The sequence below is a fragment of the Hermetia illucens genome, chromosome 4, assembly GCF_905115235.1.
Source record: "Hermetia illucens chromosome 4, iHerIll2.2.curated.20191125, whole genome shotgun sequence".
Taxonomy (NCBI): Eukaryota; Metazoa; Arthropoda; class Insecta; order Diptera; family Stratiomyidae; genus Hermetia; species Hermetia illucens.
In genome coordinates this window covers 27,525,386-27,552,540 of record NC_051852.1, presented here as the reverse complement: position 1 = coordinate 27,552,540, position 27,155 = coordinate 27,525,386, and the positions used below count along the sequence as shown (strand labels likewise).

Here is a 27,155-nt window from a genome sequence, read left to right as displayed (position 1 = left end):
GCTACGAGTTAACGCAATTCTTAAGTGGACATGGAGGTTATCGTAGTTATTTACATCGATTTGCTCACGACGAGTCATCATGCTGCCCAACATGTGGTAACATGGCTGAGAATGGGGAGCATGTCATATTTGATTACGCCAGGTTTACTTCGCAGCGAACAAGAATGGAAACAGTCGCATACAGGCGCTTAACAACCGAAAATATTGTGGAGTTCATGCTGGAGTCAACGGATGCTTGGAACCAACAGCTTAGGCAGGAAGAACTAAGACAAAAACAAGAAAGGTAGAAAACTATAAGCCGCAGTTAAAAGCTGGCCCAGCCCCAGGATGCAATACTTTATAGGACTTCCATGGAGAGAGTGGTTTTAGTGAGTAGAAGTCTCATGGCAGGAGCCAGCAGTAGGTTTTGAACCTTTCTACCTTCCAACGCTGAAAAAAAAAGACCGATAGACAGTAAACCGATTTTAATAAGGTCTTGTTTTACACAAAACCTTAAAAACCAGCCCATTCTCCGACTGAAAGAGATATGACTATTATTCACACAAGAGAATGAATATCCTTATCGACTTCATTCGTGATTCTGAATGAAAAAACTCCTAAAGTCTACTTTGAAATGATCTAATTTTCAACAACGTATTTTCCTGGAGCTCATATTCCTTCACCTTAAAACAACCAACTCTGATTTCATCCCGAACTTTTAATTAAAAAAGTTATGATTGCAGGAACTAAACTACCCACGTATTTCCCTTAGTAAAAGAAATCAAATCAAAATCTAATCCTGAAATCCAAATAAAAGTACTTACTCTCCTCATATAATGGCGATCCTAAAACCTCTTTGGCTTTCTCCATCACTTCAGATTCCAAACCGCCACCCTCAGATGGTGTCGTTTCATCCATAATATCATCGATTTCCTTTATCACCTCCTCAGCTGTTTTTATGGGTTCATCATGTTCACCATGGAGGCCGTTCAATATCAGAGCATGCATATCCAAATCATTCGCCACAGCCTCATCCTCACTACTCAAATCATTCAATTCATCGTCCGGGGTTTGCAGTCCATCGCCATTGGTCATACGTCTCTCTCCCAAATTCAAAGCTGGCAGGTGCATACGTCGTGCATACGATTTCGACCAATCGATTGGTAAAATATTCCCGAAATTCCCGGTTATCGTCCACCACATCCTGAAATGAAAAAAGGACAGGAAAATATGTTAGAAGAGTACTTGGCCCAATTTAATATCGAATTTATCGATTTGAGTACAATTTATCGGTTGTAAATTGAAAATTGATGTTTAATTAACTCTAGTGGCTGCAAGTGATTTATTGGTTATCAAAAAGGGTACGATTAGGTCATGGTTACATTTACAGCTGAAATGAAAAGGGTTCAAGTTTCACAATGGAGGGAGTCAGAGGCCAGCGACGAGCAAGCTAAACAACGCAATTGGATAACTTGGAGGAGTTGGTCAATTTCAAAACGTCGATGATACACGTTCTTCGTTTTGTTCCCTTAATGGGTTTGCTTGATAAATGCCAAAGGCTACTCATCATATGGCGGTTAATAATATTTTCTTTTCTTTGTAACAGGCTCATGCTTCCCGCCGAATGTGTCATCCAATTGAGTCCAATTAAATACTACGAAATTCCACTCGAAGCTTACTCATTTCAGAACTGTATCATTCCAGCATTGTTAAATGTATCAACAGTTTCACATATACTGGGAACTGACAGCAGATGAGCTTCAAAGGAGAGAAAAATAGAAACAATTCTGAAAAAGAATGTTTTAATAGATTGTTGACATCACACAATGTGACAGTGCTCATTAACCTTGTGTTTGAATTCAAAGCCATTCTGGAGAATAATGTTTAATTTCAGTTTAGAATCAACAAGATGAGCTTATCATGACTTTGTGCGACTGATAATTTTAATTGGCATTAATTGGTGCAATTTTATAGAGCTAATGCGGTATTAAAGTTCATTAAGGGGTCTGTAAGTTGATGCCTTATTTGAATTTTAATAATTTCAAAATACTTTGCTGGAAGAACTTGAATAGAAAATAGACCAAACTAACAAAATACTTTCCAAGAATTTGCACGTGTTGAACCCTTACTTTGATTGGCCATATTCAAAAAGGAATCGAATTTTAATGTAATAAATCCTAATTCTAAAACCAATCCAACTCCATACTAGGCATATCCAAAATATTTTCAAATATATAAGTTTATTCTTATTTTTTCCAGAATTTCCAGCCCGTCCAACTCTCAATTTCCCAAACCCTGTCCAACAATTTCGAGGGCGTTAGAATTCACAGCTGCCACACTCCATTACGCACTATAGATTATGAAACATATTCGCATATATATCTTTTATCAGTGCCATAAGAAAACTGAATCAGAAAAAATATGATTACTCTATCTGATCTGGTCAGAATGACCTCATTCTATGAATTTTTGTTCTAGTTACGAAAAAGCTGAGGAGGAAACATCATCTGTAAAGCCGAAATTCATGCACAGACAACCTTATCAAAAACGTTTGTTTTTGTTTATTTTTGAAACAATTTATAGATTGTGATGCCACAATTTGAATCTGAATCGAAAATATATTATCTGTTAATTGCTGACAGATGATCGAGTTTGTTATAATATTCAATAAAATTATATCACCGCCATAACAAGATAGTAGTGGAGTCGCCCACAGTTCAAGAACTTATTTTTTTTAAATTAGAGTCCATAAAAAGGGGTTGAACTTCAATGTCATTGTTTTTGTAAGTAATAACTAATTTAATAGTGAAATATATTAGAAATTGTCAAATAAATTTCTATAAGAACAACAATTTAGAAAATTCAATGATTTTAATGGATAGCACTTAAATGGGTTACATTCGACTTTTCTTTTGCAGCTCTACAACCGGTTTCACTTTTCACTTGGTTTCCTCCATCACACACTTTCAACCAGCTCAGTTCACTGACCACTCCTAATACTGAATTACTATCGGCAATCGGCTGCATCTTCCAACCTTCCCTTGGATCCCCAAAGTAAATTTCCGTTGAATATCTCCTCATAATCGGTTCTCACCTGTTTGGTGATGCAGGATGTCCCATTGGAGCCTTGATTGTGGTTTATGGGTTTATGATGGTAAAGATTTCTGGTTCGTTGTAGATTCCGTACACTCCCTAGTTATACTTTATTTGTCGTTCATCTCCACATCGAGCTGTCCTCAATATTCAACGTACGGACTTCCTTTCGAACACGTAATATTTTTAATATTTATATTTAAAATTCAATTTTACGAAATTTCTGTCAACTTATTTTTATCTCCAAAATTAATCGTCAGCTTACAATAAAAAAATATATTTCGCGACTACTTCACTTGTTATGGTTGTTATGCTATTGCTGGCATTATGAGGAACTAGATGACCGGTGGAGGTATTGGGCGAACCGGTTGATAGTTGATAATTGGCATGAGTAACAATAGGTTTTACTTATAGAAATAAGAGTTTTGAGAAATGCTAAAAAAAATTAGTTTTTCCTTTTCATGAAAATCAATAAATTTTATTTAATATATTCGAGACTCCATAAGATACCAAGTGCCGTATGCTAAATCTTCTGAACGTGATCCACATGGTGCCGCAATTTTATAAATGAACGATTAATTTTTTTTTGAAGATTTTTTTCAATATTTATGTTTTGAAAAGAAAATCTGAAAGAAATATATGGCGCAGAACAGTAGAGCTGCAGTGTAGAGTTCTCAGGAAGACTTTCCGCGGCAACCAAACATTGAAGGGATAACTTAAATTTTGTAAGATGAGAAATGTCAAAGAAAGGTGGAAATCCCAAGACCAATGTGTCATTGTCTGTTGAAACCTAAAGGAAGTATCAAAGGAATAAGCAGTCCTTTGGAGCTATATACCTACGGTTGTGGGGTATCCAACGAAGGTGAGGAATACTTTCGGAAGCAGATATCACTTTTGATATTAGATGCAAAGGGGATGTGCGGGGTCCGAAAGGAGTCAATTATTCATTCTCAAAAACTACTCAACCGAAAAATCTGAAAAATATTATGGTGGTTCGCGCGCATTTATCTAGGCTCTGAAATACTCTCAGTTACGATATCCTATTTTATTTTGCAAGTATATTGCAAATACCCCTTAAGTTCATCCTAGTGCCATAATGCAGTAATATAGGTTTGAAATCGTAATTTCATTAACAAAGTTATAGTAAAATGAAAGATTGCCCTGGGAAGATATTTTTCAAAAGTTATAGTAGCTGAAAATTGCCGCTTCTACGTCGGTATATTCAACGTATATTCATTATAAGTTGTATAACAATCGAGCTATCGTGTACCCAAATATTCTTATATAAAAAAATTAGCAAAACCTTTTGTACTTTTAGTCCTACGTTTCATTTCAAGAACAAGCCAGATTATTTTAATCGCGATTGCGAATGTTTTTAAGCTTTTGTGTTTTACACAAAACCTTATTAGAATCAATTCGATGTCTATCTGTGACACCCGATTTACTCAGAAACGGCTGAACCATTTGCCACAAAATTTGGCCAGAAGATGTGTTCTGTGAGCTCCTTTACATATAGCAAGTGGCGCCATTTTATATTGAGTTTGAGGAGGGGTCCCCATATATGTGAAAGAGGGGTGTACATTTTTTTCACAGAATATGGTCGTGTGAGGCATCAAATCAAAGGACTCAATTAGTACTTTTCGAAACTGATGATATTTTTGATACCGGCTGAATCTTAAGGGAATGAGGACTCGAAATATGTGCCCAAAAAAGTGTAACAGGTCTCGTTCTCAGAAACTATCCAACCGAAAAATTTGAAAAAAAAATCACAATGATACGAAATCTAGGCCCCAAATGCAAAATTTTGACAAAAATCTAAATATTATTAACAAAGTTATAGAAGGTCAAAATTGTGTATTTCACTCTAAGACGTATATGACATCATCATCATATAAAGTGATCTCATATGAACGACAGAGTTCGAGTTTGGAAACACATATGTATATCAAGGAATATTTTGAATTAGAGGTATATGTGCATGGGAAAATGTGAATAGAAAATTTCTCACGCAAGATGAACACAAAACTTCTATACCCGAAGCGTGCAGCCTCCGGCATTCCGACTTGTTTTTTTTTTGAGTTTTGAAGTCCATCTCCCTGCAAATTCCGACGTGCCAGGAATAAGACAAGTGAATTTTAAATAGTAGCGGATCAGGGACCAAAAGTGCAAGGGCCTTGATCCCGGTGCATAAGCGTGTATTGATGGGTACTTTGATAAAAATACGCTTAGTTGCGGACAAACCTGAATGATCATTAGCCGTAAATTTTCAAAAATCATGTACAGCTTAACTTTTTGGATATACTAACTTGAGTTATTCATTTACACATCCCCACACTCCAGGTTAATTAGGTAATCAAATGCTATATTGAATAAACAAATAAAAGCTAACTTATCTCTTCGTTTTGACATTATTCGAGTGCGAAATCGGTTTAACCTGCTTTGACTGAGGCTAATTTCACAAAATTCATGATCATCAGTTCGCGGTATTTTTTCTTTTTTAGAAGGTGGAAAATAATAAATAGTTTAAAAAACAACAAGCAAAATAGTAACCCAAAATACAAAATTTATACAAAAAAAACTCTTAATTCCGAAGTGTTCGTTACTATATAGAACTCGGAGAAAACAAATGCGAAGTGATATATAGGTTGGGTCTGAGGTAGTTATAAAACTGTTAGTTGTATTCAGGTAAATACTATTATTAACTTTATTTGGGCAGATATCGTGATGGGATATATTTTGAAGCATAAATTTTGCATAGATGAATTACTGTGATTTCTTTTTTATTTTTCGATTAAATAGGTTCTGAGGACGAGGTCTGTTTCACTTTTTGGTCCACACGTTTCATCTGATATCAGAAATAAGATCATTTTCAAAAAGTGCTAATTGAGCATTTTCCTTTGATATCCCACATGGCCACATTCTGTGAAAAAAATGTACGCCTCCTTTCGCATATACGGGGAGCCGCCCCCTAAACCCAACACAAAATCGGGCAACTCTTCTGAAGTATAGCGATTCAGATAACACATGTTCACTTCGTGGCGGTAATTGCAACCATCTCAGAGTAAATCTCGTGTGACAGACGGAGAGACAGGCAGATGGGCAGTCAAACATTGAATTGATTTTAATAAGGTTTTGTTTCACACAAAACATTAAAAAAATGTGTAATTATTACGACGATTCTATTGTGCTCCAAGATGCATAAATTTAAGGATGTTTAATGTTTAAGGATAAGAACCAGACTTAAATAAATAGGGAATTATAAAGAACCTATTGAAGAGAAGAGGCAACAACTATCTGCGGATTGGAAAGCCCGGATGAAGAAATAACAAAAGCCGTTTTAGAAATATTAGTTTCTCTAATCCGTCACTGCGTTGAAAATATTATAAAAATAATGGGAATCCTCTACAATATTAATCAAAAAAGAGAGTTCGTTATTTTGTAATGTGTTCGTTATTTTGTAATTGTGGGAATACCAATTCTCCACCCTCCTTCCCTTTAAAACGGAGGATCATGAATGCCTCCACGCTTGATAGAATTGGGTTTACTTACAAAAACATTAACGTTTTCATCTGACGCTTTGTTTGGTTTTCTTGGCTCCATACCCTGTATAAAATTTCTCAAACCTATTTCACTTTGGACCCGGTAATCATCGATCATTTGGCTATCTAATTGTTCTTCCTGACCCTTTCGCCCTGACTCCCTATATGGCACCCTTGGAAGCCGAAAATAAGGTATTTCGTGCTGCTGAACTAGAGTCGCCGTAACATGAAGATATGGGCTGCTGTTCCAAACACAAGAGAAATCATTTTGGCCATCAATGCACTCAACCTGAGTAAAGCAACTTGGGTTCACGGTCTCCCTGCAGTGTTATTCATACCTACACCTTCAGTTTCTGCAGATCTACTACTTTCACTCGTACGAAAATCTTGAGAATCCCAGATCTTTACCAGGGAGTGGAAAGGGAAGATTCCAAAGAAGGACAAACATCTTAAATGCAACAATTGTAGGGGTATCTGCATGCTCCCCACCGTCGCAAAGACAATAGCTAAAATAATCCTGGAATGCATCAAGAAACATATCGAAAGCAATTGACAAGGAGCAGGCTGATTTCCGCTTAGGATTCTTCTGTAGCGACCAGATTAACACCCTCCAAATTACTGTGGAACAGTGTGTTGCTATTTGGGAGTAGCACTTACAAAGTCACTGCCACCCAAAGTCTCCAACCAAGCACTTGTCAGCGACGTGTCATCGGAGTAGGCTCGCCTGATAGTACGTACATCAAACGAAGAATTTGGCCGGCGCACAGGCCTCTCACCCGTTGACCATGAGATCGAAATGCGGAAATGGCAATAGATAGGTCGGACAACTGCATTGATGGCTATACCATGCAGATGGAACCCTCTCTTCCAAGGTGGCGGACAAAAGCACTTAGTGCAGGACAGTCGAAAAGAAGTGGACAGTGAAGTTGGACCGCATTTGTTGTTGATGCGCATGATTTGGGTTCGGAATAAAGAACACCAAAGGGCGCTTCTACTGCACATTTTTTCCAATGTATACTACTTTTAAGTGATTCAAAAAGCAGAATTAAGCATGGCATCACACGTTTGAGAGTCATCCTTTCCGAGCGAAAAGCGAAGAAAGTCGCGTCACCATAGCAATTCGTGGAAACTTACCATTACCTACCATCACTTCGCAATTGTTCCTCTAACACAAAAATATTGATTCCGCCATTTTGCTATTCGATATTTCGGTTCGGTAATCATTGATTCCGCTCCTACGAATGAGGCTTATTTACAGAGGATTGCATTTTAAGATATCTAGGCGACTTTTGTATATGTAGTTAATCCTCCTGGCTCTTAGCCCCCTATTTGTCTATCTTTCTCTCCCCCTCGATAATAACCAATTTCATCCGCTTAAATCAATTTATTTACCGCAATAAGAATTTTCAAGGATTTTCATCCAATTTTCCGAATCTTCACAATTTTTCGGCTTATTCGACTCTTTGTACTAAACATCAATTTAAAACCCTCTACTCCGTCAAAACCTCTGTTTACAAATTTCGGTAATTTTCTCCGAATTCAGCTAATACACGGCGGTATTAATATTTAAAATTTTCCATTCTCTGATTTTTCATTATTTGACTCTGTAAATGTAATCTCAGACAATATACACTGACTTCCGATCCCTTTCCCCCATTTGAACCGTACACTCTCTATTACCTATTTTCTAACTTATTTCCGTTCGAAATCGACGATCACTGATCTGCTGACTTTCTCGGCCCCTCACTTTACATACCAATTGTTACTTCGTTTTCCCTACTTACCTCCTTTAGAATGTTCCCTTCAACTTTGCAGTTTTTATCCAATGTCATCCCTGATACCCTGTGCGATTTTTCTGGTCTCTCTCTCCTTAAAATTTCCTCAAACTCGAAGTATTCACAGGGATATCCATGTTTAAAAATACTCAACTCATTTTCAAATGTTTGTATTTACTCAGCCCTCGTTTCCATTACTTATTTGCAAGTGTTCATATCTTAAGTCTCGGGTGGTTCTCACCTTCTTCCTGACCTTTTTATTTTACATGTTCGATCCCAATTTGCAAACCCCTTTTCCTTCTGAAGTGACTTCTTTCTCGAAATTAACTTATTCATCCAGATATCGGCGTTTAAAGTGCTTAACCTAATTTTCAGGTTTTTCCTATCGTTTTTGTCAACATTTCCCCACACCATACCAGATAAACCAATATTTAAAGCCTCTTCTGTTCAAAATAAATGTTTAGGGCTATCGCTCCTTCTTTTCCGACAGCAAGACATTATCAATATCTTTATTCTAGGCTTCTTGAAGCTGTCAAGATCTGTCCTAATTTTCAGCAGGCCTTTCACTTGCAATATTCGTTGATGAGTTACATCCATTTTTTTATTGAGATAACGACATTTAAATATTTAATCTTGATTTTCAACCTCATTTTCCCTGAACCTATCCAACTTTCGAAACAACTTTCGGGCTTACTTACGAAAATATGTGTCTCTTGTTTAATACTTGTCGAACCTAGGCCGTCAGTCTCTTCGCCCTTATTATTGTTTTATTTTATTCTTTTCTACATTCTATTTTCAATGGAATTGTGCTATAGTTTTATTATCATTAGCGATAATCCTATAGTAGCAACATAAGCACAGAGAAGAGCACAAACATCCATTACGATCGGAATGCCAACCTAGAGACAACGAGATTGGGAACTAACTGTCAACTAACCTAACCATCGCGCCATCAATTTATGAAGCTAACTGAATTTTGATTGGATTTATTCACGGCACATACTTTCGTACGTCAAAGTCTTCCATTTAATTTTAGCATCTTCCCCTATTTCCATGACAATTTCCAGCCACATATTTTATTGGTTTTCCTGAAATTCAGCTTATTTACTGAACATTTAGCATTTAAAGTTTTGCATCTCATTTGCGGAATTTGAACAAGTTTTTCGCTCCTTTTTTGACCCATACCCCGATACACTGACTTTCAATATTATCATCCTAAATTCAAGAATTGAAGATGTGATGTGCAGTCTTCCTAAAAGCGCATGGTCCTTACCTTTCATCCGTTGGCATTCTAAATTGATTTTATTATGCGAGGCAAGCAGATAATCTCCCTAGTGTTTGGCCGCAGAATTATATTATCAAACTTCGCATTGATTTATCAAGCCTTGTGTTCAATAAGGAAGCGGAAGTGAATTTGCTGATCTTCTAAACTGAACGGAAGAATTTGCAGCTTTCCTGGCTATGAAAATCCCAATAAATGCACTCACGAACAGACCACTCATTCCCTTTAAACTTGCAGGTTCTCTCTCTCTCTCTCTTTATACTCTTCAAAAATGACCTTGCATTGATGAAAGTGTTAGATCTTACGGAACATCTATATTAGGAAACTTATAGATACGGAGATCGTAATATTTGGGCACCAAATTAACCAGCAAAAACCAACAAAATATATAAAACTCATTTCTTTTCTAGACTATAGCCCTTAAACCTTCAGCACAAACGATAAGACAGTCGCCAAAGCGATTTGTTATTGGTGCAAGCAAAATATTTTAATCTGATACTCGCCGTCTATTTTGGCTCCTCTAATCATATCAGATCTGCTGGTTCCCCCAACTTGAAACGTACTCGAATTTTTCATAAGATCGTGCGAGTTTCATGCGTATAATACGCTTGATCTCATAATAAAAGAATCCAATATTGTAGAGTTATTTCAACACTTCATTAGCTCAATAGTTTAATGGCGCTTACCAGTCCCTTTAAGAAGTACTTGAACATTCAAATCTTAGCTCAGTCATGGACAAAGATTGCGCAATGGTTGTATTAAGTTGTTTTGTTCATATGAGTCGTGGGTGATGCTGCATTAAATTCTATTATGTGTTAAAAGATTTAAGAAACGTCCAGGGGAAAATAGGCTTCTATGGCAGCTAATCCATTCAACAAATAGTTTTAAACTAAGAAAACTCAGAGCTATTTTATTTGCGTAACGAAATTTCCAGATTATACAGAGTCGTTCCATCACATCACACCTCGTTAGCTTCATATGCCTTTGGTTTACAAAGAGCCCGCCCTAAATTCCACCAAATAATTTGCACATTAAACCACAAAATTGAAAAATTTGCACTCATTAGTCAGTCATATTAACCCCTCAGAAGTAAGTCTACATGCAGTCCCCACACCTGCCCTTACATTGAAGTTTCAAAACAGATGCCCGATATTATGGTCACTTCAGCAATATCGAATTACAATACCTCACACCGCAAGGAATAGTTCGACATGTCAGCTTTTCATGCGACGCACAATCGAATGCAAACTTTATCTGAATTTAAATTTTGTTTTGACATTTTTATTGACGAGAATTTCAAACTTCAGTTTTTGTGAGTATCTTCAAAACCGAGCAACTGTCTAAATTTACCATTCAAAGATACATTCATAATTCAGATTGCATGCTAATCTCATGGAAAATTCAACAACATTTTGGTATTTTCAACTCAGAAACTTCTGTTTATTCACATCAATCAAACTGTGATGTCTGCGTCTTGGCCTCTTCTCCGAAAACCCAGAATAACTAATCAAATCTCATTAGTGACTAATCGACCTTTCAATCTTTTATCTTCCAAAGAAAGGCAAGTCAAACTAGAGTTTTGGATAAAGTAGACTTAGGTATTGGTGAAAGGACACGTGGCAACACATTGTAATTAGTTCAATTTGCTGGCACGCACTTTCACACCACAAATTGACATTTTCCGGTCCATCTACCTAATTAGAAATTTTGGGTAAAGTAAGAACGTATCGAGAGGGCAAAGTATCCAGACAACAGACATGCATGTACCCTATGGCAGTTTTCATGGCTCTAAAAATAAGAAAAGATAAATATGTACAACGATTTTTCCAAAGTAACAAACATCCTTCGCACTGTGTCATGGTTCTTAACATTAATTTGCGAAAATCTTTTCTAGGTGAATGATGAAGTATCTTTTCTTGGAAAGAATCTGATAAATATTTACGTAAGGACAAATGTTTATTGAATCAAGTCGATGTCCGGCAAGTTAAATGCAGACATAAACTGTTTGCTTAATTAGGAATCCCACCCAATTTTGTGAAGGAATTAGCAACTGTCTGAAGATCAATCTACACAGTAATAGGAACTACAACAAAGCTAAGCTACTCATTTATAATGCAATAGTAGTGAATAAAAGATGCGTTGAGAAAGGACGATAGATTGTTGATATAAAATGCAGCTCCTTTGTGCGAGTGGTCGTAGTAGATTACATAGCGGACTACCCAGCCAGAATGAACATTTTTTTATTTTAGTAGATGAAACAATCTTGAATCTACGTTTGGTGACAGACCGCACCACTAGAAAAGAAACTATATGTATTTCCGATGTTTTTGGTGCATTTAAGGTTTTGTAGAAAAGAAAACCTTATTTAAATCGGTTTACTGTCTATCTGTCCATCCATCCGTCCGAGCGTTTGCTGTTGCATGCACTTTTCTTGGAAACGGTATTACACCTGTTGACTCAAAATTTGTGAAAACCTCCAAGCTGAAAGCCCCAATGTATTGAACGATTTCCGTTTACGTGGAATTTAAGGGGGATATACAATATATACAATAAATGAGGGTATAATTTGTTTTTAGTGTCGTGCAAAACATCGAACGAAAAAACCTTGGTTAATACTTCCCCATGCAGGCTTTAGTTTTGGCATCAGTTGTAAGGGAAAGTATTCATTTATTTTCCGAAACTACCCACCTAAAAAGGTGATATCTTTAGGGAACATCTAGGCTTCAAAATGCTCTCCATGTCGATATCTGCTCAAACGAAATTAACAATGGTATATTACCATATTTTAGAAATTTATTATAAATCCGCCCCTTTAAATATGTTCATTTTAGAACCATAAAATTTCGCAATAATATAATAATAATCGTTGGCGCAACAATCCATGTTGGATCAGGGCCTTGAAGTGTGTTAGAGCACTTCATTCAAGACCGTAACGGTACACTAGGAGGCAATGTGGTCAGCATTGCGCTCGCCCGAGATTATTACCCTGATTCAGACTCAGGTACTCATTCACAGCTGAGTCGACTGGTATCCGACGTCAAATCACGATACAAATTCCACTGCCACCAGTGAGATTTGAACCGCGACCTTCCGTACGACAGGTCGTCTTATCTTTTTTCATGAAGTATTAATATATCATAAGGGATAAAATGTCAGTCTCACATTGAAATGAATACTCAATCATTACATACCGAAATATTCCTATATAAAAAATCCACAAAACCTTTCACAATTCAAGCGCCGAGCTTCCCATTTCCGACTTGTTTTATGGAAAATATTGTCCAACTGTTTCATCCACAGCAAAGCCAATGCAACAGACTGACTTTTGCGTGGAACAAAGATGCCAGTCTGCACTAAAACGGTGAGAAGAAAGCAGGTGGTATTCGCTCATTACAATTCCTAACCATATTTTGTTTATAAATAAATCAATAAGAACATTCAATAAATCGGCTTCTACCTTCAATTACGCGATTCCCAATGTAGAATTGAGGCAGCCCTTTGATGAGCTGCCTCTGGAAACCACTACAAAGTGATCCGAAGGATGTTGATGTGGTCATTGCAAGAGGGTCCAGAGTAGAAACCAGTCTGCTCTCTGTTAGAATCTTGACGATCACCTTCTTCCCGCACCCATAAGGAAAGTCCTTAGATTGTCAAGATTTCCGGAAGTAGCAACTCTACAGGAACTTCAGGTCTGATGAATACTCCCGCGCTTAAGTGCATTGGTGGCTAAGATGATTTCGGTTTCATTCATAGGGGCATTCCGCATTGTATATTACCGTTACTAGCCTTTTCATCCACGCAAGGTTGAAGTCCACGAGATGTTACACAGTTCTGAATCGCGGTGAAATACTACTTCCACCCTTTAAGCTATCCGTCATCGCAGATCGAAAGACTTACTAGCACCTGACAGTTCTCCAAATACTCTTTTGTCACTGTGCATGATATGCTATACTACTCGCGATTTGCTGCGATATCGGAGCGGAGTTGTCGATTTAATCCCTCAGTTCTTTACGCTCAATGAGCAACGAGCGACCAAGCTGATGCCGAAAAGTAGTTCAACTCTCTGACATCGATGTGTTAAGTGCCCAAAACCAGAACATTTGTGAATTGTGAATTGTTGCAACCCTGGCGAAACTAAGCGCCCAATCATATCTCAGAAGCGCTAGCAGGGTTTGACTAGGCAAAACATGAATGTACAACTCAATAGAGCATTGACAATGTCTAACAAGAAAGATACCAAACAGAGCCCGTCTTCTGGACGACCCCTGTGAACACCACAAAAATATATTTGCTTTTATTAGGAAGAACCTTAATTATCGCAATTTTCATAAAATAACTAAATCCACGAACATCATGGGCAAAATGAAAAACTGTAGCAAATTATTTTTACTTGGCGCATGAACATCGAGGAGCTGAGTCCATATGACTGTCAGAGAGACAAAAAGGGAGGACATCTGCCGCTCATCTCTTGGTTAGTAGTCGTTTTCCCCCTCCGATTGCACTCGAGCCCCACACCAGAGGTCTGCTCCGCCACACGCAATGGTATTTCTTAAAATGTGCCCAACAAAAAGATTACTTTTTCCAGACCTCATGGCATCTGAATAGGTTTGAATAGGTTTCAGGGGAAGTGTTTTCGGACAAAGAGATTAGAACATGTAAAAATGTAAATGTTTGAAACACACCAAATGACAACTCCATTTTTGTTATCCTGACTCTGCCGTCTACTTGATGGAAAGTTTGCATGCTAATCCTCTCGTCACATCTCAAACATTCCGCCTAGACCACAGATCATTAGAAGTCATACATCCGAAACCGTGTGCAACTCTAAGTGTACAAGGGGATAAACTTTTCTACCAGGAAAACCCCTCCTTCGCCGTTAAATCACTGCCGTCATTATTCTTCGCCCATATGGACTATTCCAGGAACTCCAATGGCATGCACAAGGTAACATAATAAAAATAGCACTACTGCATCTGCGGTGAAACTGAGCGCAGAATCGATAATTAGAAATGTCTTGGAGCTAGAAAAATTAAACATTCTACTGGAAGTAAAACAATTGGTCCTTAAGCTTACAGAAGCCAACAATAACGCCTATAAACAAATAACTAAAAAAGGCATACTCAAAACTTCAATTCAAACGGTCTCCCTAACACCCAACAACCCAGTTGTTTGAACCTTCTGCTTTAGCTTCAATAATTCGCCAGTAGAAAGCTTTTTTGAAATCATCGAATTAAACATGATCATCGTTAATTCCACGTAACTCATACTCAAGGTCTTAGTGAGTGACCGCCGTTTTTAAAATAGAATTTTACTGCCTTTCAAAATTTCAACTTCAGCAGACATGATCTCAACTTCTGCGGAAATATTTATGTATCCCATTCTGACCTTATGACCATCCTGAGATAGTGGAGCACATGGCACAAAACAGTGGAGGAGGAGTACCAATATCTCGAGAAGTCCTGTAGGGAGCTGAAGCGCATTTCCTCGAACCATGAGCAATGGCGTCTAAGCGATGTAGCCATTAATCGTTCAGAATATTTCATGTGGCGAAATGGGTGGCGGAATAAGCCTCCTGAATATTCTTCCACATATATTAACGAACCACACGTCATACAGGTTCCCTGATAGGGGCAAAGGGACGCCTGACTGTTAAGAAATTTACCAATGAGGGTAAAATTGGATCTTGTTATAACATTTTTGGCGGAATTTTTAATATCAACCGTGACACTGCAAAATTTGCGACATGCGTGTTGACGGACGACCAAAGAGCTAATTGGGTCCCGGTTTGTCAGAAGATGTCTAATTTAGTTATAGTTATAACATTGAAATGAAGTTTTAATCCTTCAGTGGATAGGTGAAACGTTCCTAAGGGGCCTAAGTTCGCCATGTGTGATCCAATATTGCTGCCAGCTTTCTTTAATGATAAGGGTGTTATGCACTGTACCACATTAAAGTTGTTGAGTCTGTAAGAGCTGCGGATTTTCCATTAGGAGAACACTCTAGCCCATTCAGCCCTTCAAAATCTGTAAGCTTTTGGGCAAACACTCAATCACTGTTCTGTTAGATGTTTAACAAACTTCTTCGAAGTGATACACTTCTTGGGGAACACAAAACACATTGTTTTCCTCATAACATCGAAAGGACAACAAGAATCCAATTCAGGATCACTTTCCGGCTGATATTCTAGCCCTTGGAACAACTGGCAGTGACCTAATGCAACTAATCAATGATTCACTTTTTATTACAGCAAATATCCAACCCGCATATACAGTATACGCATATACGTAGCAGGATAAGACAGGCAATTTTCTATTGTACCTGGGAGAATGCGTGTATCTGATTACTTAAGCTTAGACCCGGAGGAAATAGTTCACGCATTTTTCAAAGGAAAATCGAATCAATGATAGCTTCTGCAGGGTGGATAAAAATGAGTCAGGATGGTGGTTGAGTGAAAGGACTTCGGCGAGATCACCTCAAGAATGCAACTACTATAATTGCGGCCGGTGAATGAATCAAATGTTATAAGGCTACGGAATACATACAGAATACTAAAGCTGCCATGATAACTCTTTCACTCGAAGCGGCAGAAAATGATATTACTGTGCACAAAATCGACGAGGTTTAACTACCGACTGCAAGAACAGATATCGCTAAGTAATGGAAATGGAATTTAAACAACTTACGAGGTCCAAACTGTGCTGAAATTGCGGAGAGAAGAGCCATCAAGTTTACTATGTGCCCATATTACAACAGCATCATATCTCTGGCATTCATTAAGACGATTATCATATGAACGAAACCCTAGCAGTTGAACCTCAATAACTGCCAGGCAGCCTCAACAAAACTTTTTTGAAACCATCAGTAAAGTTTTCCAACGGATAATCTACACTATAACAGACTAATGCCTGCGTCAGAAAGAGGGCGGTCTCTTGGCCAAGTATTTCGAATTCTGAATAGCCAGATTTACACTCGACACAATACCCATTGTATTGCTGGCAGGAGCTAATCAGCGACGTTAGTAGTATCGATCACCTTGTTCCATCGAATCAACGAATATGGAAGAAATCGTGCAGGCCATTTTTTCTATCCACCCTATCCGAGTTGTCGCTGTCGATGAGAGAATGATTACAGCGGAAAACCCATTCTTCACTGTAAAGGAACTAGAGGAAGCACCAAGACTGTATGGTATTCCCGTCGACGTGATGAAACTTGTATGTAAATACAAGCCCAACTTGCTAAACAGCGCATTCAACGCATGTTTGACGACGAGTGTTTTTCCCTCCCGCTGGAAGGTTGCAAGGCTTGTGCTGATAAGCAAAGGCCAAAGCGACCCTGAGGTACCGTCTCTTAATATGTTGGATACAGTGGGGAAACTGCTCATCAAGCCAAGACTGACCGACGCAATACGTGCTCCGGGAGACTACTCACCAACACAATATGGTTTTATAGCGGGGCGATCTACAATAGATGCAATTGATGTAGTGGTCCAAGCGATGAAACTGTCTGAGGTGCACAGTTGCCACTGACAGCAAGGAGTACTCCTTATGGCCCTAGATATAAGAAACGCCTTCAATTCTGCGAGGTGGTGCCACACGCTTGAGGCGCTGGAAAATCATTTCCATACTCCACGCTCCCTATTGCGGATATTGAGGGGCTATTTAAAGGACCATGCCCTGCTCTACGAGACCGAGGAAGGAGAGCGGGCTTTTTGAACGCCTGATACGATTCAGGGCACTGGTCAGCGCACACACGAAAAGATAAAATCTGCCGCATCTTTTTTTCTGCAGAAAGTGGGAGATGTGAAGTGTTTTCGAACATTATAATTAAGGTCGTGCTACAAAGTGAGTACACGTGCCCCAGAGTGGCACTTTACACTGAATTTATTCTTAAGGCGAAAACAATGAAGATGGACAGGAAAGACACCAGGGTAGCAGAAACTTCCTGGAGCACAGGGTTATCCTACTACGCTTGAGGTAATTTGTCAAACGGATCCAGGTTAGTGTCCTAAATACCACAGGTGGAATTTTAGTCGGTAGTCTTTCTTAAACCGACACAAGAAAAGGGGCGTGGAGCTGTTATTATTTTTGATTACCCAAATTTGTTATGCCCACAGCGAAACTGGAAGGTGTGGTCGCAGCACTACCACCACCGTAGAATATCTTGGAGCACATGCTGATTTCCCATGTTACAAGGAATACATTCTACACCAGGACCCCGTGAAGTCAACTAAGGAAAAGAGAATGCTTTTAATAAGTAAGTGTCGCACATAATGATATGGCAAGCAGTCAATTTTGAACCTTTCTACGATAAAAAATAAGAAAGACTACAGACAGATAGGTAGCTTACCAACTTGAATAAAGTCTTATTTGACACAGATCTATCCAAGCTTTACCTATTTTGGTGTTTAATGTTCACTCCTTAGTGGAGTATAGAGCATCCACACAGTAAGATTTTGCTTTAGTTTCAATATCATCACGCTTAATGCTGTGGAAGTGATAAGTTAACAGCAGTGAGGCAAACACACGACGAACGCAGACATCTACGATGACTGGGATACGAACCCAGAACAGCGAGATTGAGAAAGACTGACGCTCTACCCTCTCTACCATCGCGCCGTCAAGCAACACCTATTTAGTAACGCACAATTAAGAAGGATGATAAGCATTCTGTTTTTTACTCAAAAGTATAATAGACTTAAAGCATGCATACACATACATGTGATAAAACATTTTCAATGAAAGGTGTAGAAATGTAATTTATCGCTGGTTAGGTCGTTCACGAATCCACAAAGAGCCTTAAAAGCAAACCATCCATTTATTTCTCCATGAAAAAAGTACAGAACAAAAAAAATCCCCGAATCACACCTCCACAAGAGATCAATACAATAAAATACAGCATCCAAAAGATTCTTATTTAAAACCCTATTATCCTGAAATTTATCGTCACCTTTTGGGCTACTAATCACTTCAGGATTGCCCCTCATAAACCATTCATTTCAACCGACTGAGCGTACGATGGACCAGTCGTATTCGTCCACGAAATCATGAGGATTACTTCGACCTCCAAAACGTGATCATGCACTCATCCAGTAGATACCAATACTCATGACGGCAATCTCACAAAGGACAATATCCGTGCGCCTCCATCAGTTGATGTCAATATTACTTCGCCACTCTTATCGAGGACTGTGTTAATTTTCATCACGTTCATTGCAGTTTCGAGTCACGTAATCGATTACAAAAGTTTCAGTATTGAGCGAAATTGAAAATGAATGTAAAAAAGTTGCCACCCGCAGGATGAGTGGAAGATAGTATCTTTGTTTGGCACATAGATAGCCTGGCTGTCGTCTTAGCAGACAAATAGACTTGTGAAATACAAAGAACTACTTGTGATTTTTAAATCAATTTATCACCTACAGTAATACCGTGGACACAATGGGGGATAACATTGGGAGATTGTAGATGAATGCTAATTGCGGCAATTAGCATTGCAAAGATGGTAATTTGTGAAGGTGTTGTTACATTAGATTCTATTGTTAGCCACGTCTGGTTGAACCTAGTTCTTTGCACTGGCCTTGTGCTAACTGTTTCAGAATTTCGCTAGAAGGTTGATTGGAGTGGATGAGATCAGCAGTATATGGTCCAGCTGTTTTCACACTGAATAAACTTCGATAAAGTTAGATTTCTTGACTTTGCAAAGCTTCACTTTTATGTGTGAAATAAATACCGGCAATTTTCTACTAGTAAACCCGTCACTGCCATTACAGATTGGCATTAGCTATCGTACAGTCGTAAGTCATACCAACGGATACACCCTTGCAGACCATCTGCCGCCTTCAATCAAATCTACTAGCCTAATCCAATCCAAGCCAATTCAAGACGATTTCATCCCATCATCAGCTTACTTAATATTCCTCTAAGTACAGCAAAGAGGCTACCACACGCTTCCAGCCGCCTTCAGACAATATCCATAATGATCTTTGCAGGCAGTTTGTGCGCCACAGATCGGCAAACTCATTCTGGTACTACGTCATTATGTAGTCATATAAGTGCAGGCAATCAAGGCTTGATCACACTGATCATGCCTGCAAAATGTGTAGGGAGCGAACAATTGTATTTATTCATGACTGTGACATTGATGTACGTAAATAAGATGAGAAATGAATGTAAGGTGTACTATTCTAGGCGTGCACGTCTAGGCTGAGAATGTTGGAAGCGTCGTCTACTTACGTACATATTTATAGTTTAAACCTATCATTATAGACGTATGGAGTCCGAATGATATGCATCTTTGATGTTTGATTGGAGACAAAGTCATGGGGTATTAATGATCTTATATGTCATGATGAAAGGGAAAGGTTTTATAAACTATCGATTTCACTAAGAGCTGAAGAAAATCCTTCATTGGTAGAACTAAAGGCTCCATGACTTCATCTATTCAAAATATAATTTCGTTACTTTCAGAGAATCAACCAGTGAAGGTTAGCCTAAAACATTAGTTTCTTGGCTGTGATTATACACGGTAAAAAGTCTAGAATCCTTCAATCGCTACCCAAGCTGTATCCAGTTGATGACAGACCCCAAATTGTTTACCGTATAACCTCTAGTTTTGGGCACAATGCGGTGATTTTTTTTAAAATAACTCTGAAATTCGTCCCGTCTCTCCCTCGACGAAGTACGGTAGCATGTTTCTGAGCTGGCCAAGCGCGTATCGATGGGACGCTTTCATAAAATTGCACTTACTTGCTGGCAGATCTATAATGTCCTGTTTTTTGGATAGTTCAGCCGTTGCGCTTCACCTAAACCCTGATGGCAATTTCGGCCAAATAACAGTGGAATAGAGCAAAGTAGCAGATACTTCCTCGGGAAAAAGGCTTGTAACCAATAACTTAAAGATGAGGCAAAGTGGACGAGAAGCCTAGCCGGGAAGCAAGCTGATGGACTGATGGTTGTCATCTCTATCCGGTAAACAGAAAAAAAACGTGACATAAACGTAAAACCTAACGAATATAGAATCCCACATTGGATGCCAATTGTAACAACTATGAAAGTCGGCGTTGGTTTATTTTGGCCTTCACAATCTTCATAGTCATGACAATTATCAACTACAGAGTGAAGCTATCAAACAATTTAGAAAATCGATTGCAGTTCAACACTTTGATAGCCTTCGTACTTTGGTTTCTAATATGTCATTAACAAACATCAGGCGTTTTATGAACAATCTGTGCGATCCCATTCATCGACGAAAATAACCAACATTACACCGGTACATGAATGAACATACAAAGGAGAAGGCTAAGGCAGACCACGCATGACACAAAGCGCCTCTTCTTACATCGTGCATATCGCCAACCTACGACCCTCCCAAGCAATGGCCGATGAAGGACAGCGGCTTGTGACGCAACCACAACCGCTCAACGAAAGGACCTCTATCCAACTCTTATTGTCGTGTTCTGCTACTGACTACAGGTAACATTCAGAAACGCTCCCTGAGCTTATTGGTAAAGTAAGACGTGTAAAATTGTGAGTCGAAGAATTCGCATAGAAGACATAATATTATATATAATACTTGATCATACATCATCTCTTCGCCTAGGTCTTCCTGTGCGAAAGAGACAGATAATGCCCCCCCCCCCTGCCGTTGTGATAGCGTGTTGCTCCTCTGACCTTATAATGAAAACGCTCGACCAAACCAAGAACTGCAGGATGGTATGCTGTAGTTTTGATGTGAGTTATGCCAATCAGGTTACTGATTTCCTGAAATAACCTCGAACCAAATCGCCGTCCCTGATCTGAGGTGGTCCGAAGTGGAATGCCGGATTTTTAGATCCATACAGGAACACTCTGTTAACTCTAATAACGTCTTAGTTACGGCCTCTGTGAGAAACAGTCTGCCATGATCAGCGTTAAATTTCTACAGTCCATCACTTTACCGGTGTTAATTACTCTAGAGTGGGATAGCTAGTGTGCGTTGTCCAAACTCATTTTCCGGAATGAATGAGAAAAATAAGTCAAGAGTTGGAGGATGTTAGTAGGCACATCCCAACCTGGAATCGCTCCAATCAAAGCCCTAGGATTCGCAGTTACCACATTCAACTATTCGTCAGCGAATTGGGATATTGCCAACTTTGAGTTGAACAATAATTGATTCTAACTCCTAAATATGCGGTAATTCGTCCCAGACAACGTTGTCGTAAGCGGTTACATGCTGACATGGGTGGTAGAGTCCCGATATAACCTAGTTTACGAAATTCACGTAGCACACACTAGTTTTTTCTATGGAATGCAAAAATTAATGACTTGCGATTCGAAAAGATGATGAACTAGCCAGTAGTTGACAATCCCACGGCTCCTTTCAGAGAAAACCCAATGGTTTCGAACTGATTTGACCCCTTGTTGCTTCAATTACGAAATTTGATGCATCAAAGAAGACAGCCAAAAGTGAGTCGAGTTTCAGATAGGCGCAAGCAACTTAAGCTACCCCAATGCCTTTTTGGAAGCTTCCTTCGCAGGATCAGTTGATCGGTGAATTTAAGTGGCTTAGGATATGAATAAATCGCAATGACTTTGAGACATGCTTTCTTCTTTGAGACCAGTTACTTATCCAAAAAAAATTTTAATTCAACACCACCTCCAACATGTTTCCATAATTGAGATAGAGTTCTTAAGTGGCTGACTCGCTTTTCAAGCAACAGGAAATCACTAATATGTTATCCATATAGGCATAGGCAGTCCAACCAAAAGTCTCACAGCCTCGTCGATGAATCGCTGGTACTTTCCGCTGCGTCTCGTACAAGCCGACAGGTGTTGTGATGACAATCTTCAGTATATCCCCTTCAGCTACTGCGACCTAAGTATATGCTCTTATCAGGCCTGTTTTTGGAAAAACTGTTTTCGCGTAGAACTTTTAGGTGCAATTTTGGATACACCAAACTGGGTACTTATCGGCGCAGGTCCGGCTATTCAATGTACGATAACTATTGTTACTTAGGCACCATATAACAGGGTATAATCCAAATTTTGTACCTCTAGAATAAACTTAACTCAGGAAAATTTATAAATATGACAATATGCTAGTATTAGCTTTTTTTTGAGCAGGTATCGAAGTGGGATGTATTTTGAGGCCTAGATGTCGTGCAGATACACCATTGTGAATTTTTTCACATTTTTCGACTGGATAGGTTCTCAGAACGAGACCTATTTCACATTTCGGGGCACATATTTTGAGCCCTCACTCCCCTATATTTCGCCTAACATCAGAAATAAGATCAATTTCAAAAAGAACTAATCGAGCCAAATGACCATATTCTGTGAAAAAAAAAATTACACCCTCCTTTCACATGTATGGGGAGCCCTCTTAAATTCAACACAAAACGGCACCACTTGTATTAAAAGAGATTCACAGACCACATGTTCTCACTCAATTTCGTGATAATGATCCCGGCCGTTTTCAAATAAATCGGGTGAGCCAGAGAAACAGACAGCCAGACATTGAATCGATACTAATAAGTGCTTTCGACAAAACCTTAAAAACCGGTGATGAATGCACACCACCTGAACCAGAAATACGCTGAGAGAAATGCTAGAGCGAACTCTGACAGTTGCTTTTGCTAGAGGTATAGTTCGAATAATGCTGCCCTGCGTCTTCAGTGCAAAGGGAAACGAACTATGTAGTATTATACAAGTATTGAATCTCCTCTCGTTCGGGTTACTCAACTCAAAATTTTTTATGCTTCTGAGCATCCACAGAAGAATTAGGACATTACAAATTATCGCTAAATTTGAAAGTATTTGAAAAAGCCAAGAATTAAAAGGTGCTCGTAGCCGAACCACAAGGTAATGCTAACGATTAGCATGACTGACCAACAAAACTTTTTTTCAATACTTTTGCTTTCACTCCACCACTGAAATTCGGCAAAGAAAACGATTTTCCAGTCATGTCTAATGATAGACTTCATCATCATCATCATCAACGGCGCAGAAACCGGTATCCGGTCTAGGCCTAACTGATAGACTTATATACATTAAATGCCACTGGATACATCCAGTAGAATGGGGGACAGCAACACTCTCAGTCTTGAGGGAATACCGAATAACTCCTTTAAGCTCGCGGTAAAATCTAGACCGAACATGTTCGCTCAGTTCTCCGGAACGTACATTTAAGAGACAATATTTCGTGCATCGTAGAAAAGGCAAGAGAAGGTACTGTTGCCAAGAACTGGTAAACCTTCTGACTAGCTATCCTCCTGTAGATCTCTATTTCCCTTAGGCGCAATCGGGGAAATGTTGGAACGTTACTGAGTTACTAAAAACCAAGGTGGCTTTTCAGACCGGTGGCATTCGTTGCGTAAAATCAGAATGAATATTAATGGAATCAAATTGGTTATTAGCTGGGCCAAAAAAGCAATTCAGGAAAGAATGACACTGTACGTAAAAAAGGCGATCAATTATGTCAATTGGAACCTTATATGGAAGTCGCTGACGAAGATTGTCATTCCCAGTCAACACTTTTCTTTTCACTTCAACACCGAAATTCATCAAACTTATATACATTAGAGGCCCCCTAAACGACAAAGGACAATCAATCAAGAGTCATCCTTCGTATAGAGAAACGATGCCCTTCAAAAGGACTGCTTTGAAAATGAACTATAGCATAAAATTGAACTTAACTGAAATCAACCATGCAAGTAGACCAGCACCTTAGCAGCTATATCATGAGTAACACGGGCCCCATAAATTCCCCGAACTAGCTGGTGAATGCCCAGTAAAAAAGGATTAGAACAGTGGCAATTACCGGCGAGTTTTCAGAATTAAGATAAAATATTGGCGGCCTTCATACTAACTCGCTCAGACAATTGCAGTATTTCCCCGCTAGGATTAGGTAATACTCTCTGCCTTATTAACCAGCATGGCGTTTCGACACTCCAGACGTTGTCAAAATCTAAGGTACACGAGAGGACGGAGTGGCTTCATCAATCAATTCAGTTCACTTAGTTTACGGTGACCAAAACGTTGATACCCATTTTCCGAAAGAGGTATCCCAAAATTAGGCAGTACTCTCTATTTTGTTAACCAACACATTATTAATAAATAAAACGGAATAAGAACGGGCGAGATACAAAAGCAACCGAAACTGCGGCTAGATATACTGGCAAAACAAAAAATGGAATACACCTACAAATATTTGAAGCAACAAATGTCAGATTGCCCATTAAGGAAGCAGAAAGAAAGGCACAGAGACGCTAATTACAGGTTACCATTTTCATGAAACTCTATATTCGTATACAGATGCCTCTATTCAAGCCGTATCTGTTCAACTCAAACACCCCACACCATGGTGGTAGGCCTCACAAAGAGAGAAATTTTGATGGTTAAAATAAGCTAACAAGATAGATAGAAATAGATTCAGAAGCCATACAAACATACGAGATCAACCAGTCCACGTAGCTCTGCAAGCAACATTTTCAGTACTCGGGGAAGCACTCTTCTTCAGCATCCCGCCGAAGTCTCCGAAGAGGTTTAAGATGCATTTCAAAAATCGTATAAGGAATTTTCGGAAATGAATCCACTACAGAGACCAAACATTCATTATCTATACATGTCAAGCAATTTCAATCTGAAATGAATGAAAATTTCCGGGCTACCACAAATCGCCAAGTGCAAAGGCGACCAGGTAGACGGGGCAGCAACCTATTCGACTGAATCAACACCATGACCGAGGACAAACTCCACGCGATGGCACCGGGAAACGCTGTATTTTCATTGACTTGTTGATCGTGATGCAGTAGACGAATGCTCCAAGGACTTAAGCAATCAAACCCGAGTCTGCACGGAGACTCATCTCAAGTGGCTTCAACCATGAAGCCTCACCAGAGATCATCTGATGTCGTGGGTACCGTGATCGATTATTTGCGGTTGGCCCATTAGTGAGAGGTTATGGTTACGTACAAATCGCGGACAGAGACCTTAGGGTCTCAAGAATGAAGTTGCGCTTACAACCCGGATGCCGTACTCCATAGTTCGATGGAAACTTAAGTAGTATGGATGCTGAGCCACGCATTCAGTATAGACTGGTGCCGTTGTTGCTTGTCACAGTGGGGCTCTAATTGTTATCACAAAATCAACCCATGTCTTAAAAGGACCTTGGGGTTAAGCCTAAATAACGGGAAGTCAAACGGGTCAACTCGGCTCGGAGCATCTGAGGCGAGCATGAAAAATGGACCGTATGAATGTCCTATGCTCCACAAAGAATCATTATGACTCAGATATCCTTTCATTACAACTCTCAAAAATTTCGTCGTTTGCCCCAACACCCTGTTTTCTCTACTTTTCGAATACGCAATTGTTCACGGTTGTTTAGGCCAATTTCGTCATTTGAATTTAAATCCAACTGAAAGCATTCCTGATTCAGTTCTAAAAAAATTATTTTTACGTGCACGCAAGGTACGCAAGGTCAAGGGAAATTTATTACACCATAGAAAAGACATTTCTCTTTGAGACAGTCATAAATAAAAAGAAAGAACCAGTAGAAGCAAATAGAAGTGATGTTCATTGAAAGAATTTGTATCTCCGCACATTTGGTTACATTTGAATGCCTCTAACAAGATATTTCCACAGATCACTGTAGAGAGAGCAATAAATTTTTTACGACTTTTCTTCTTTCTTCAGTTTTTACATACTTTTTTCACGCACGTAAAAACAATTACATTTGAAAGAAAAGTGTAAGTACAATTAGTCGTAAATTAACTTTTTTAGCATATATAGCACTTTTACGACTGTAACCTTCATAGAATGAAAACGATTTGGAAAAAGAAATTGTTGAACTACAACACTCCAACAATAGTACTCGTAAAAGCAAACACGTAGATTGGCCATTGAATATTCTTTGTCTCGGCGGCAAAATTTCAAAAAGAAAGTATAATTACAATGTCCCCCAAGATAATAGTGATAATAGTGATAATAATAGATACAATATAAAAGCATCATTTTGATTTTTTACAGATTTTTTGGTTTAAAATCACAACCTCGTCCCTTTTAGCCAAGACGAGAACTAACTGCTTCGAAAAATACTAATCTAATACAATTGATACCCGACATCGCCATATTCGGGAAAAAAATTAAACCCTCTTTTTGTCACGTTTAAACTCAACCCAAAATGAGGTTATTAATTCAATTTCAACACCAAATTTCGCGTCAATGGGTGGAATGGTCTCCAAGAAAAGTGCATGTGACAAATAGATAAAAACCAAGAAGGACCATCAGATTGATTTCAAAAAGCAACGGATGGGCAAACCTAATCATGTAAGGAGCCCCACAGAAAGAACTATCCATATAATGCAATATATCGTCATAGGATCTCACAGGTCCAGGCCAAGGAAATGTACATTCCCCAGCAGAAGACTCAGTAAGTAGCGATCACGTGCTCTACCCTCTTGCTGAAAATTACCCAACATTTATTACCCAACACCCACTCAACGAACCCCCCCAC

The 27,155-nt window shown here is 38.9% G+C and overlaps 1 protein-coding gene across 1 annotated transcript in view; it reads right to left on the bottom strand.

Annotated features, from left to right (window-relative positions):
* LOC119654225 (fasciculation and elongation protein zeta-2) overlaps nucleotides 1-27,155 on the bottom strand; it is a 159,197-nt gene that overhangs the window by 30,120 nt on the left and 101,922 nt on the right. The window contains exon 2 of the mRNA XM_038059442.1: nucleotides 804-1,183. Within this exon, the coding sequence (XP_037915370.1) occupies nucleotides 804-1,183 (380 nt within the window). The remainder of the gene's footprint in view (nucleotides 1-803; nucleotides 1,184-27,155) is intronic.